The sequence below is a fragment of the Lutjanus erythropterus genome, chromosome 9, assembly GCF_056507025.1.
Source record: "Lutjanus erythropterus isolate fLutEry1 chromosome 9, fLutEry1.hap2, whole genome shotgun sequence".
Classification (NCBI taxonomy): Eukaryota; Metazoa; Chordata; class Actinopteri; order Lutjaniformes; family Lutjanidae; genus Lutjanus; species Lutjanus erythropterus.
The window spans coordinates 13,845,402-13,859,285 of NC_139325.1; the positions used below are offsets into that span (position 1 = coordinate 13,845,402).

At 37.8% G+C, this 13,884-nt stretch overlaps 2 protein-coding genes across 3 annotated transcripts; one reads left to right on the plus strand and one right to left on the minus strand.

Annotated features, from left to right (window-relative positions):
• The first annotated feature begins 789 nt into the window (after positions 1-789).
• cmtm8b (CKLF-like MARVEL transmembrane domain containing 8b) lies at positions 790-5,115 on the plus strand. Its single transcript, XM_084726213.1, has 4 exons — positions 790-945; positions 2,433-2,606; positions 2,760-2,879; positions 4,840-5,115. The coding sequence occupies exons 1-4, from the start codon at positions 814-816 to the stop codon at positions 4,924-4,926; spliced, it is 513 nt and encodes a 170-aa protein (XP_084582339.1). The 5' UTR covers positions 790-813; the 3' UTR covers positions 4,927-5,115.
• Positions 5,116-5,549: 434 nt separating this feature from the next.
• On the minus strand, positions 5,550-7,630 carry LOC146321168 (zymogen granule membrane protein 16-like). 2 transcript variants are annotated; one of them, XM_084726214.1, is made up of 5 exons: positions 7,508-7,630; positions 7,234-7,360; positions 6,748-6,847; positions 6,023-6,112; positions 5,550-5,939 (listed from the first exon to the last, which is right to left on the minus strand). In XM_084726214.1, the coding sequence occupies exons 1-5, from the start codon at positions 7,566-7,568 to the stop codon at positions 5,796-5,798; spliced, it is 522 nt and encodes a 173-aa protein (XP_084582340.1). In that variant the 5' UTR covers positions 7,569-7,630; the 3' UTR covers positions 5,550-5,795. The 2 variants fall into 2 exon arrangements, with proteins under 2 accessions (XP_084582340.1, XP_084582341.1); XM_084726215.1 differs by having other exon boundaries at positions 7,514-7,628.
• Positions 7,631-13,884: the final 6,254 nt, after the last annotated feature.

Genomic DNA, 13,884 nt, shown 5'->3' on the forward strand with positions numbered 1-13,884 from the left:
TTTTATTTTTTATTACGTTTATTTTAAATTTTTGTTTTCAATTCAGTTTAGTTTCAGTTAGCTTCCACAGTGGTTTTGCTCATTCTCATAATTCATTCATTATTATAATATGGGGGAATTTGTCAGGGGTAAGATTTAAGGATTTCAGAACAGGTATTACAGTACAAACACACATACGCACCTCTGCCTCCTCATGCTGACAACAAGGAGATATTTTGATTTTATTTCAGTTATTTCGCTATTGTTTCAGTTAAATTTTTTCCTTGCTAAGTCCTCAGTTTTTTTGTTTGTTTTTTTTAATTTTTTTTTATTTCCATTAATTGAAATATTCTTTTTCACACCTGTTTTTTTTTTAATTGTTGTAGTTTTAGTTTACTACCTCTGAAGGGACTGTCATCTCCATTTCCCTCCTATCTATTGTCACTTCTGCCCCAGTTCAAATGTGTAATGTAGCATGATGGTTCATAACCACACAATAAAAGAATGAAATAAGCAGCGACAGAACAATGGCAACACAGTCTTTCTTTCTAACTTCTATCTTTTTTAGTACCAAATTGCTTCTCCTCTGTAAAATTGTACATTTTTTAAAAAAGCCAACAGTGGAAGAAGTCCTACTTTCTCCAGTCAGTGATTTTTAAATGAGGGCGAATGACACTTAAATGTTTGTATCTGGGAATACTGTAAATTTGTGAGCTGATATACAGTATTTATCAGTTCAAGGGGGTGGGGGTGTCCTTGTCAGAGTCCGGGACAGGAACCCAACTTCCTCTGGAACAGCGACAACTTGACTGAAAGCCCACAGACTGTCAGACCATGGACAGAAACGCTGTGGCGTCGGCCCGCAGGACTCCCTCGGTGCCAGAATGCAACATCTCGACCTCCACCCTGGCCTTCGACCAGCACTTCACCACAACTCCCAAAGGAATCCTGCTCCTGGCTGAGATAGTAAGTGTGGATATGGATTTTAACACGTTTGAAAACTGTGTCATTACAAGATGTCCACTAGCTCTGAAATGTCTTCACCACAACAGAGCTGATGACAACAAGGTGCTACTGGATCAACTGCTTAATTTAATAAGCATGTCAGGGAGGGGCAATAGTTTGAATGTTTATGAGAGACATTAAAAGAGGAATATGTTGCAGGTATGTGGATGTTATTCTCTCACCAGGTGATGCAGAAATACACACACACACACACCCAAGGACAACTTGATCTGTTTCTTGTCCACAGCAGAACACACATGGCAGGTTTTGTGTTAGAATAAAACATTAATAACTACCTTGCATTGATAACAATGTATTGATAACTGAATTTTTTTTAAAATCAACTTGATCTGAAATTCATGACAGTAATAGAAGCATAAATGATTTTTGTGGCATTTCTTTGTTTAACAGAGTTTCAGAGTTACGAAAAACTAAGAATGATTTTTCTTTGAAAATAGGAAGGACCGAACCCAGAGAGCAAATCAGCTCTTCCTCCTTCCTCTCCCTCATTGTGTCTCTTCCTTTCTAAATCAGATGAGAGAAAAAGTCGTGACAGTTGTTCTGTAAATACAGTCTGGCTGGCTGCCATGCAGAAACCACAGTTGGTGTAATCAGACTGCAAACAATTGCAACAAGTCTGAAGTATATAACACATTGAGGGCACATACAATATATTTGTCAAGCCTGAAGTCATACATACATGAGATAATAAAACGATGAAAATTACTTCTGGAGAACACTACATTTAAGATTTCGGATTTAAATCAATGTGACAGGTTGGTGCCCTGAAACAGCTCATTTACTTGGACATCAAACTGTTAACCTGCAAGAGGTTTCATTTTAAAAGAAACCAACCCTGCTTGAAGTCGTGTTTCAGACCAGAAAATGTTTTCTTCCTGTGATATGAAACATCCAGCAGGAATCTTTTGTTGTGGAACAGGAAGGGAGGGTTTGGATTAGTGTTGGAAGGAAAGAGATTTAGTAACTCACCATAACACTTGGATTCAGAGGAGATGTGGCATGCTGAGTGTTGAGGAAGTTGGAAATTACTCATGGAACGACAAATGACTTGATCAGTAAGGCTTTTAAAACAAGAGTGACTTGAAACACTACTTTTTGTTGTGGTTTTTAGTTTGGTTTGTTTTAAGTTTTCATGTCCTATATCGACATCCTTTTTAGAATTAAGTGGTGAAACCAATCACTGCTTGTAGCTTCAATGTAAAAAAACTGACTGAACTATGATCTTTCTATTAGAAAGAAAATACTGTAGTTCCTACATGAAACTTTCTTTTTTTGCCTTGAGCACAACAAGCTGAGTATCATCAAGTTCCAGATGGAAGACATCTCTATGGTCGATATCTCCAAAACTTTCTAGATGGACAAATAGCACTGCAGGGTAAGAGGAAAAACATGTATTTTTGATTTTTTGTTGCCCTCCTCTCCTCCAGGTGTGTGGCATGTTGGTGTGGATTCTGATTGGGGGTACAGACTATTTTCATCTGGCCGCTCTCTGCTGGGTGATGTTTGTTGCCGTCTTGTGCTGGATTCTGGCTGTTTTCCTGTTTATAATTTACCTCACTGGAGCCCACCACAGGATACCACAGGTCCCCTGGACTACACTGGTAACACACACACACACACACACACACACACACACACACACACACACACACACACACACACACACACACACACACACAGAATGTTTAAAAGAATGGCCCAACTGTTTTGTCTTTGTATTTGTAATTCACTTTTTGTGTCTTTCTGTCTTCCAGTCGCTGTATTTGAACTGTTGTGCAGCGGCTCTGTATCTGGTGGCAGCAGTAGTAGATGCTTTCTCAGTCACCCAGGCCATTAGGGGGCGACACAACTACAACTGCAGGGCAGCATCTGCAGTAAGAGAACACCTGTTAATGTGATGTGTTGAGGGAAATGGTTGTTCAAAACATAACAGAAGTTTGTGTCCACATTACACATAACAGGACAAGCGCATCCTCCTTGAAGGAGAAATCTGTTTTATGTTTTCCAAAATAAAACATAAAATGAAAATTAAATGTCATCAGTGATTATGGAAACATGCTATGTTGAAATACTTGCCTCTCTGACATTAACTCTCCCAGTAGCAGTGTCCTCCTTTAAAATTTCTATTCCAGGCTGGAGGTTCTGTGTTGTATGCCCATTTCACTTAAGTTAGAGTTCAGATTAATGCTGAATGTTTACCAAATGAGTAGGTGAAATCATTAATAACCTTCTAGAAGGCAGCGACCCAACTCAAACCCCAGAGTGTGGATTTTCAGAGCAGTGGGCTTTTGTTTTCCTGACAATGGGCTTAACTTTACACTGACAGACAGCTGACAGCTCAACTTACAGTATAGGACTCGTCCTCACTTGTTATTGTCAGTTTATGATGTTGTGTGCATCCTGTGCTCCTGTAGATCACTTCAACCATAGATTGTATATTAAATAAGATTTCAACCTATGGCTTGGACATGCTGCTGTACTCACTTTGCACCCATAAGTACTTACTATTATGCAGACTACTGCCACATGTTGCTCCTTGAAGCTAAAACATTTGAGGAATACTACAACAAGCACATGTACAGTGTAATCTACAGTGTAATCTGTAGCTGGGCTGTAGCAACCAAAGATGACATCACGGTCATTTCCTCAGTGTTGTTTTTGTGGATAATGACCTTTTACTTATGATCTTGTGGAGACAGACTGATTGCACTATAGACTTTGCGTTTCGACCAGGTTTCAGCTGGTTTTTACTCCAATACGACGAGCACAAGGTAGGAAACATGCCTGGCAATGCCTTTGTTTTGCCTTAATTTTTAGACCTCCTGCTCATGGCTGCACAGACCAGGCGCAAGTTCATTTGCTATCTTACAGACATGGCAAAAATACAGAATTTTATAATAAGACTGACAAATAGAGTTTAGTTTGTAGGGTTTAGTGGCATCCAGTGGTGAGATTGCAGATCGCAAACACCTTGACTCACTCTCCCTTTTCAAACATGTAGGAAAGCCTACAGTGGCAGCAAAAACTTGTGCAAAACGCAAAATGGCATCTTCAGAGCCAGTGTTTGGTTTGTGCATTCTGGGTTACTGCAGAAAAATGGTGGTGACTTTGTGGAAGAGGACCTGTTGCCTCTGTAGATATAAGGCAGTGAAAACAATGATTCTTATTTTCATGTGATTATACACTAATGAAAATATTGTTAAATTGTACTCATTTTTTGCTACATACTGTCAATAAAAGTCAAAGCTGATAATGTAATCACAAATAAAGTACAGTAGAAACAGTGTCATTAAAGGACCACAGACTAAACTTTGTGGCACATTTACTGTGCATCTTAATGTGTCTAAATAATAAAAAAAATCTGAAAAAAATGGAATTACTTAAAAAGTAAATGCAAATTTTTTTACACATAGTATTAAAGAATCCAGACAGTCTCAATAACTTGTGTGTGGTGTTATGCTACAACATTATTAATCACAATTAAAAGTAAAATATCATTACACGACATTTACAAAAACAACAAGTGAGGTGAAAGTCCTCATCCTCATTGTGTTATTGTAGTAAAAGGTGGCCACTCAGTAAATAGGAAAAAGACTGGTAATTTCGGGGACATGTCACTTCTTTTATCATAAACTACCATGTACTTTAAATGCATCATCTGTGTGTTATGTGGACACACATTTCACTCGTGCCTCGACTCAGAGTTATAAAATAGAACAAATTGCTGTATGCTTTTAAAATATTAAAATTCACTTTTACTTGTTTCTCTGTCCCTCTTTATTTTCTCATACTTTTGCTTTTTCTCATCTTCTCTGCACCTTTCACGCTTCTCAGTTCTTTGCATTTCTCACCACACTGTGCTATGCAGGAAGCAGTTACCTGAGCTACCGTACCTGGAAAACCACAGAACAAGGACAATAGAATAGAAGACTGACGGAGATCTAACTTCAGAGTGGGACAAGGCTTCAGTCAAATTAAAACTTGTATAGAAACTGTAAATGTGATCATGCTGGAATACTTTTTACATTTTTCAACACATTCAGTATGAACTTTTTCTTTTAGGAAAATCTAAGTGCATTTTGCCACTGAAGTGGGGAAAAAAACAACATAATAGTATGTATATTCAAACTGGAGTCTGAATATACTTACTGTAGGAACATATATATATATACATAATATATATATATATACATGTGTGTGTGCGTGTGTGTATAGCTTTCTTGATTAACCAAGTTGCTCTTATTTTGTTGTTTTATGAATTTAGACAAGGACACAAAAGACTGTATGCAACAGAATTTAATATGGTTAAAAAATTAAAATACACAGAAAACACAAATAAAAAGCATTCAGACATTTGTGTAATCCATGGTTATCTTTCCAGGTGCATTCTTCACAAGACCTGATATTGATTAAGTGCAACAATCAATAATCTTTCCTTCAATGCTGTAATGCAAAATGCCTTTAATTAAAGTCCCTTCATTGATACATGAAAAAGTGCTGCTATGACATGTTTAACATAGTTTGTGTGTTAAACTGCACCACACTGAGTTTATCTTTAAAAGTCACCACAAATTTTGTATTTTTCCTCATTAGTAAACCATTGTTCCTTTAAACACAATTTTACAGAGGTATCAAAAGAAGAGGTTCGCATTACCAAGTGCACACATATTAATACATGTTGCTGTAATCAAGTAGACTGGATGATTTCTTAATGAAAAGAGAGGTTGATTATTCACAGATGATGATTATTAATCAAAACTGGATTATTAATCAGTTTTTAGATGCTCATTTTAAGCATCAGCAGTGCTGTTGCCTTTATTGATGTACTCTGACCCCCAGTGGGCCGCCAGTGAAGTAATCCCAGCGCTATTGCTTCGTCCACTCAGCATTATGAGGCTTGCATCGTCAAATTTTGGGTGGAAGTTAAAGGATCTCTGTAACATAGCATCACAAGTTAATACATGATGATTGTTAGTACTGATAATTGATAATAAACAGAGAGGTAGAAGGTAAATACCTGGTATGGCTGGCCTACGATCAGAGAGCGCCCTCTGGAGGTCACGAAAATCAGCTGGTAGATGTAGTTAGTGTGGAATTTACCAGACACCTGAAACATAACAGTGTGATCACATTTACACAGTTAAACACATCATATGTATTTTATAACCATAGATGTACATATTGTCATACAAATTACAGTACATTACTCATTTAATCATAGAAAATGTGAGTTTATGCTGTTAGGGGTCACATGAAATGTCAAATATCAAATGATGTAGTTTGATGATGTCATGAAGTAGCGTGGGACCACGGGAGTTATTATGTTCAAATAATTTTTAAACAATCACCATAGCTGATGGAAATCTGACATGTCCCATGCTTCTGGACAAAGTAATATTAAAGTTTTATTCATGTTATGTTTTGTCATGTTTGCTGACTTCCTCACTCCCTCTTACTCTTTCTCCTATTTTCCTGGAAGTTATAGCAGTTAGCAACTAGCTAGCAATGACAGTATTACCTTGAATAAGTTACAGATCTGAACATTGTTGGAAACATTTGTGATAGTACACGTTTAGATATTTGAATGCCTAAATGGTTTGCATATTATAGCTTTAAATTCATAATCAAAATGTTTCATCCAGAACAAAAGTTTCTTTTCTGATGCTTACCAGCCTTCCCCTGAAACAACACCAAATTAATATTTCACTAATATTAATTAATATTGATTGTGAAATCTCTTACCTGAATAATCTTCTCATCATCTGTTAGGCTGAGCTCATGCGTATGGCCATATTTACGACCAACCACTTTGGTCCAAATGTAATCATAGCGCAGCTGGATACTGCAGGGACACAGGAGAGAGAGAGAGAAAAAAAACACTGTTCAACACTGAAGATCACATCTACAAAAAATGTGAGAGCATGTAAGAACAATAGAGCAAATGTAAGCAGTGATTAAGACTGACACTATCAAAGTCAGTAAGGGACTCAGTCAAAATTACTTAGTTGTAAAGTTTGGATGAATCTAATGGTTCACTTTTTGAAAAAAAAAAGCCTTCTCTGTCTTTAGTAAAACTTTCAGTGGACCCTCTCTTTGACTTAGACAACTGCAAGACCCTCAAAGTTCATACCAGTCACCAAAAAAGACTCATGCCCAGTGTTCAAAACACTTCAGACCATCCTCCCTCGTCCCAATGGACAATATGAACAACAAAGTGAAGAGACTGACCCAGCGATGTAGGCATTGTACACTTCCCAGAGCCTGACTCCTGTGATCCTTCCATCCCCCTCTGTGGAGAAGGAATTGCCAGAACCACCTCCAACAGCAAGAGAGAAGGAGTAATGCAGCACGCCAGCTGGAGAGAGGGAAAAAAAAGTTATTGTTAATGTGAAGGAGAAGAGGAAGCTACTACTTCTTAACTTGACATAAACATTTATGTACAAAAAATCTTATTAAAAAGTTTGATTTAAAAAGTACAAAAAATGTATTTAAAACTTCTTACAGTTGCCTTTTGCTGCCAGGCAGCTCGTACAGAGCACAGCAAAGACCAGGAAGGAAAACATTGTGTCTGAAAGAACCCGGAGACAACACTGCAATCAGAAACTTGTTCATCAAATGTCATCGTCATCATGTTATTATTATTATCAACAGCTTTCTGAATTTCTTTAGACATGAAAATAATCTGAAATTTGTTTTCTGAAGCAGTAACTCAACAGCCTTCACATGAGAATTAGGGTGAAGAATTCATTTGAGTTCTGAATTTAAAGTTGAAATTCTGAGATTAAAGTTTACTCAAACCTCAGATTTCTGACTCTTTGCTTAGAATTCTGACTTTTAACTTGGAACACAAGTAATTTTTTCACATGTGGCCCTAATCCTCTTCTGTAAATCTCTACACGGCCTGTAACTTATGATAAAAAACTAGAATGCAAATAATCAACACCTGCAGCCACAGTGAGATGCTATTAAAGTTGGTAAAAAAGTAACTACGTTCCACATAGTTAAAACCTGCAGATAGAGATGTTCAAACTCACCTGGAGGTTGTGCTCTCTTGAAACCAGCTCGAGTCCTTAGCAGAGTGTGAACTGATACTGAGACACTGTGACTTATATAGACATACCTCCCTCAACAACAGCATGCCTTTTTTTTTTATTTTGCTAACAGGTGTAGGTTTCTGGGAATCTGAAGTTTGTTCAGGAAGAGAAAATAATTTTGAAGCTCACCATCAAGTTCAGCAACATATTTTGCACACCCTTACAGGACAAGCTTAAACCAGTTTAAATACTCAATCACTTGTGACTCTGGCTGTGTCTCATGATTTATTTATTTTCGAACACTTATACATTTTCCTAAAGAAAGATTCATATGACATAATACCTTTCAACTGTCACTTATAATCCACTAGGAGTGTTTGGTGGTGGCTCTATCTGCCAAGACCCTGCTCTCTACCTGCATTTCCTCCTTTTTTTTTTAACCTGTTTACTTTTTGAATGCCCCAAACAGGTGTTTTTTAACATTCCCAGTCTTTTGTTGCCCCTGTCCCAACTTATATGAAACATGTTGCAGGCATCAAATTCAGAGAGGGTGTTTAATTACAAAACACAATAAAGTTGATCCGTTTGAACATAAAGTGTCTAGTCTTTGCACAGTCATTGTATTCTGTTTTTATTTACATTTTACACAAATTGCCAACTTTTTGCAGTTGCGTTTGTGCATGATCTTCATAAGCAGATTCATAAGAGTTTGCCCGGTTGTCATGTAGATATTCAGATTTCCATTTTTGTCTGGGCACTTTCTTGTTCATATTGAGTTCTGTTCATTCGAACAAAATGTACAATAACAGTACGAGAGGTCCTTGAACTGCGTGAACTCTATCTGCACACAAAAAGATCATGTGGTATGACTGACTTTTAACTGACTTTAATGCTGAATTCCCTACAAAAATACTATTTTAGAAACATAAATAAATGCTCCACAAGGACTGACCTCTGCCCTTTGTTAGACTTTTACTCTGGTGCAGTAGTCAGGAAACAGTCATGTGGGAGATGTTTCTTATGAAATTCATTGTAGGGCTGTACAGACAGTCTGTGCAGCTCTACGATGAATTTAATAAGAAATATGTAAAATCAAGACTCAAGTCTGAAGCTTCTTTGTTCTCTGTGTGCGAGGATTATCTTTTGTTTATCACAGTTGTGCTTATATGTTACCAGTGCTGGACAAACTACTAAACCCCAGTACTTGAGTCAAAGTATAGATACTCTTGGTCAAATATTACTCAACTACAAGTGAAAGTTGCTCACTCAAAATTTTACTCAAGTTAAAGTACTAGAGTACTTGCTTTTAAAAATATTTAAGTATTCAAAAGTACAAATTACAAAGTACATTTTCTAATATCGACGCATTGCTGTATTGTTTTCACGATGCGTTTACAGAACCTTGTAAATCTCTGAAACAACCTAATGATGCACTGACCTGCTTGTGGAACCACGATGCTACACAAAGCCTATAGAAACACCCATAAAAACTTCAGCATAGAAATGCAGTCAAAAACAAAAAAGAACAACTATTGCCATTTTAAAATGTTATTCAAACACTTTCACTTATGACACATTCCTTAATGATGCCGGGAACACACCATTGTTTTCTGTTAAGTGATATATGATACCAGGAAATGACATGAGAGAAAAGGTCAACAGCAACTGGTTTAACTGGAATAGCCATTCTTTTTTTTGCTTTTTCTTCTTTTTTTCATGCATTATTACTTAGACTTCCCAGCAACAAAACTTCCGACTTGGCCATGAGCATAACATTCATTCTTTTTCTGTAACCACTTGTTCCGTAAGGGCCTATCCTAGCTGACATTGGGCGAGAGGCGGGGTTCACCCTGGACAAGTCGCCAGTTCATCGCAGGGCTGACACATAGAGACAGACAACCACTCACACTCACACCTACGGGTAATTTAGAGTCACCAAATAACCTAGCATGCATGTCTTTGGACTGTGGGAGGAAGCCGGAGAACACGGAGAGAACCCACGCAGACACGGGGAGAACATGCAAACTCTGCACAGAAAGGCCCTGCCCCAGCCAGCTGGGGGATCAAACTCAGGACCTTTTTGCTGTGAGGCGGCAGTGTTAACCACTGCACCACCGTGCCGCCCATAAGCATAACAGAAAATAATAGAATAAATTCACAAACAGCAATCATGGCAGCAGTTGGTTTGGTTTTTAATGAATGAATGACAGTATATGCATACAATACATCCCACTTGATTTATGCTGTTTATACCTCATCAGCTGATATGAGTGAGTCTAAAATACATAGACACTCCACATCACCACAGTGGCAGACTCAGACTCTGAGGGGCAGTGGCCAAAAAAGTAGTGGGGCACCAGCGTGCCGAAAGTTATGATGCACTTTATCATGTTTTGTCCACTGAAAAGGCACCTTAGGGCCCTGGGTAGCATTGGGGTTGATTTCACTACCCAACATGATGGATCATGAAAAGTAGCTAATACAATCAAAAGGAAATATACAGGTCACCCCAGATCAAAAATAAATATTTTCCCCCCAGCCTCTAGTGCTATTTATCCATCTTGGGTTCTTTTTTTTTTTTTTTTTTGTGTGTGTGTGTGTGTGTGTGTGTGTGTGTGCATGTGAGTTGCAGAGAAGGGCTGAGGAGCACTTGGCTTGTGGTGGTCGAAGCACTAAACAAATATTAGAAAAGTTCAATTCCTATCTCTCTCTCCAAAAGTCATGACCTGGTTACTTAAGATAATCCACAGATCTTGTTGCAAGCAGTTTCATGCAAGAGTAAAGTGCAGTACAGGCCAGATGAAAAATGTATCATTTTGATTTGAGGGTGAACTGTCCCTTTATACTTGTCTGCTATTATTATTACTTTTACAAATTCTGCAAGTTGAATATTTCCCTGTATATAGAACTAAATAGAGAGCCTAAAAAGTCAAGTAATTTACATATGAATTATGATAGAGGAGAAGAATTGCAGAAACACTGTTATCATCTTTTAAAATATGTAATGTCTTAAGCACTGACTGTAAATAAAGGTGGATGATGTGGCTCCTCTTCCCTCCCACTGTACAAAATTGAAGTCATTACAGTATTAGTGATTTTGTATTATTTGTATTTTAACTTTAGTATATCTTGGGTGTGGTTTTCATGTAAACATTTATAAGTCACACCTCACACATACTTTTATATTTCCTTCACGTTTGTCTTTTTGTATATTGTGTGTGTGTGTGTGTGTGTATGTGTGTGTGTGTGTGTGTGTGTGTGTGTGAAACAAATAGAGCCTAATAAAAACCTAATGTTACATTAAACATTATTCTATGTCTGGTCAAGACATAGTCAATGTAAATTATTTCTGGGAGTTTGCACACAACTGTTTGGGTAAAGAATGTCCAGTACATCAAAAACCTGACAAGTGTTCACTACTAATCACTTTTCACAGTCATCTTAAAGCTACAGTAGGAAACATTGTTTTGATATAATTGATAAATAATAATGTCATAAAAAACCTTTCAAAATATTGTAAATCAGGTGTTCTGAGAGAGAACTAAACTGCACCTCTTCTATAGCTCTGTTTTCAGCATTTAGAGCATCTGGCCCGTGACGGGAGACTTAAACCAATCACAGGTCTTTTAGGACCTGGGGGACTCCTCCTACTAGTGCAGCTGCGCGTGCACGAGACCCTGAGTCATTGATGGAAAGTACCGCAGGAAAAGTCACTATATAACAGCATTATAATCAAGAGAAAAGAGCCTAATGAGCAACATGCTCAACCCAGGAGTTTGTCAGCTCACCCAGTTACTTTTGAGTTCACTTTCAGTTGTGTTCACGTGTATCACAGAGGACTATGTGGAGCTGAGACACAGACAGAGCTGACAGACAGCTGCTCAGAGCTGGGGAGCTCTGCATGGGAGGGTCTGCAGCACTAACATGTTTGTTAGTAAACCTGTATGCAGCAGCACCATGAAGGAGCCGACTGCGCTGTTTACAGGGTGAGTAAATGACACACAATTACTGACGCTGTACTTTTGTATTGGCATTTTTGACTGTGCGAGTCAAACCGTGTTGCCGCTGAATTGCATTTTTGTAACCATTTATATAGCAGCGAGCCGCATCCATCATGAACCGTGAGCCCGACTCGCCTCAGGCTGCGATCACATCGCACAGACTGCGGCCCAATGGTGGCGAGCCTGAAAAGAAAAGAAAAAAGAAAAATGTTTTTAAACATCTCTTTATGTTCAGCGCTCAGTACTCCTGTGTCTTCACACTGAATCTTTATGTTCGTAAATGTAGTTTCTCTCCTCTGTTGATGTTTTTTATTGTCAGGTGTCTGATTTATTACACACAGTTAATGCCTGTCAGTCAGGCTCCCTCACAATTGCCTCCATAAACTGCTGCTTACACTCATGAAGGGCGTGCTGCTCGTCTAGTGGAAGGGGCTCAGGACACTGAAAACAAAACCTAACTTAGAAGAGACTCAAAAATCAACTGTTTTTAGGCTTTCTAGCTAATGCAACTTTAAGGTAAGATAGATATTTTTTTAAATTCACCCTGATTGAAATTTCTTTACCAAAAGAAAAAATTAATTAAAAGTTAATTCTGAAAAAAATGAATACAATAAGATGCAGAGAACAAACACCGTCCAACAACAAAGTCCAATGAATTGCAGAAAGTGCAAGGTATTTGTTTTCCAAATTAGAAACAATAAATAAACTGTATGGAATGGTAGAATTAACATCACTGTATTCCTATGTAAAAACTGGACTGTCTCTTAATGTTGGTTTATGATAATCCTATGATACATTTCTAGAGTGCTATAAACCTCACATGAGTGCATCAGCAAATAATGAAATCAACCAAAAGTCAACAAAGGTCAATCTTACTGACTAACATGGAGTGGTGTTCTTTCTCATTTATTTTATTCATTTGTTTTGTGCTATAAAAGTGTGTTTTTCATTGCCTCTCTGAAATATCTGGTGTTATTTTAATTGATGTCTATTATACAGTGGAGCAAGACAAGGAAATAGTCCCTGACCGCAAACATATGAATTCAGATTTTAGAGAATGCAGGTAGTCTTGTTCTTAGTGCTGTCACAGATGACCGCACCCTGATGATTTCCAATCTGTCAACCTGTCAAGATGCTGCAAAGTTGAAGTGTTGACCTTCAGAAGTGGCTGGCATGCCATCATAGAATCATGATGAAATGCCCTCTGATGGTGACACTGTACACCAGCAGGAAAGAGGGGAAGACAATTTAAGAAATGGTCGAAGGAGAAGTAAAGTAATCTATTCACTGTTTCCTTATTAGCTGATTTTCTACTCTTGTTTATAGTCACAAAGGACACCTCAGCATCCCTCTGATGAAATATTATCTGCTGCTCCATATAAGGTGAATAAATATTGTCACAGTTGAAAGTGACAACAATAAGTTAATGGAAAATAACTCCCCTATCTCATTAAGTGTTGCAGTGTTTAAATGTGTTTATATTGTAATAAGTATTAATGCTAAAACACACAGATTCAAGTGGATCATTGAACTTAAAGTGTCGACTGCTTAAGAAGGATTTAACAGTTTTTCAGATCTATTGCTGCTGTTGGTCAGTCTGTATTAACCTTTTCAGTTTGGGGAAAACCAGTTTGGCAAAGCCACTGTTTTGACACATGATATGTTGATGACATATCTGTTGATGACAGAAATTTGGTTTGGCATCCTGCTAGATCTCAGTTACTAAAGACCATCATTTGCCAGCAGGATTATGGAGAAATCACTGGCCCAGTTTTCATGAAACTTGGTTGAAGGGTGTAGTGTGGGCTAAGGAAGAATCATTAACATTATGAGATAGGTCAATT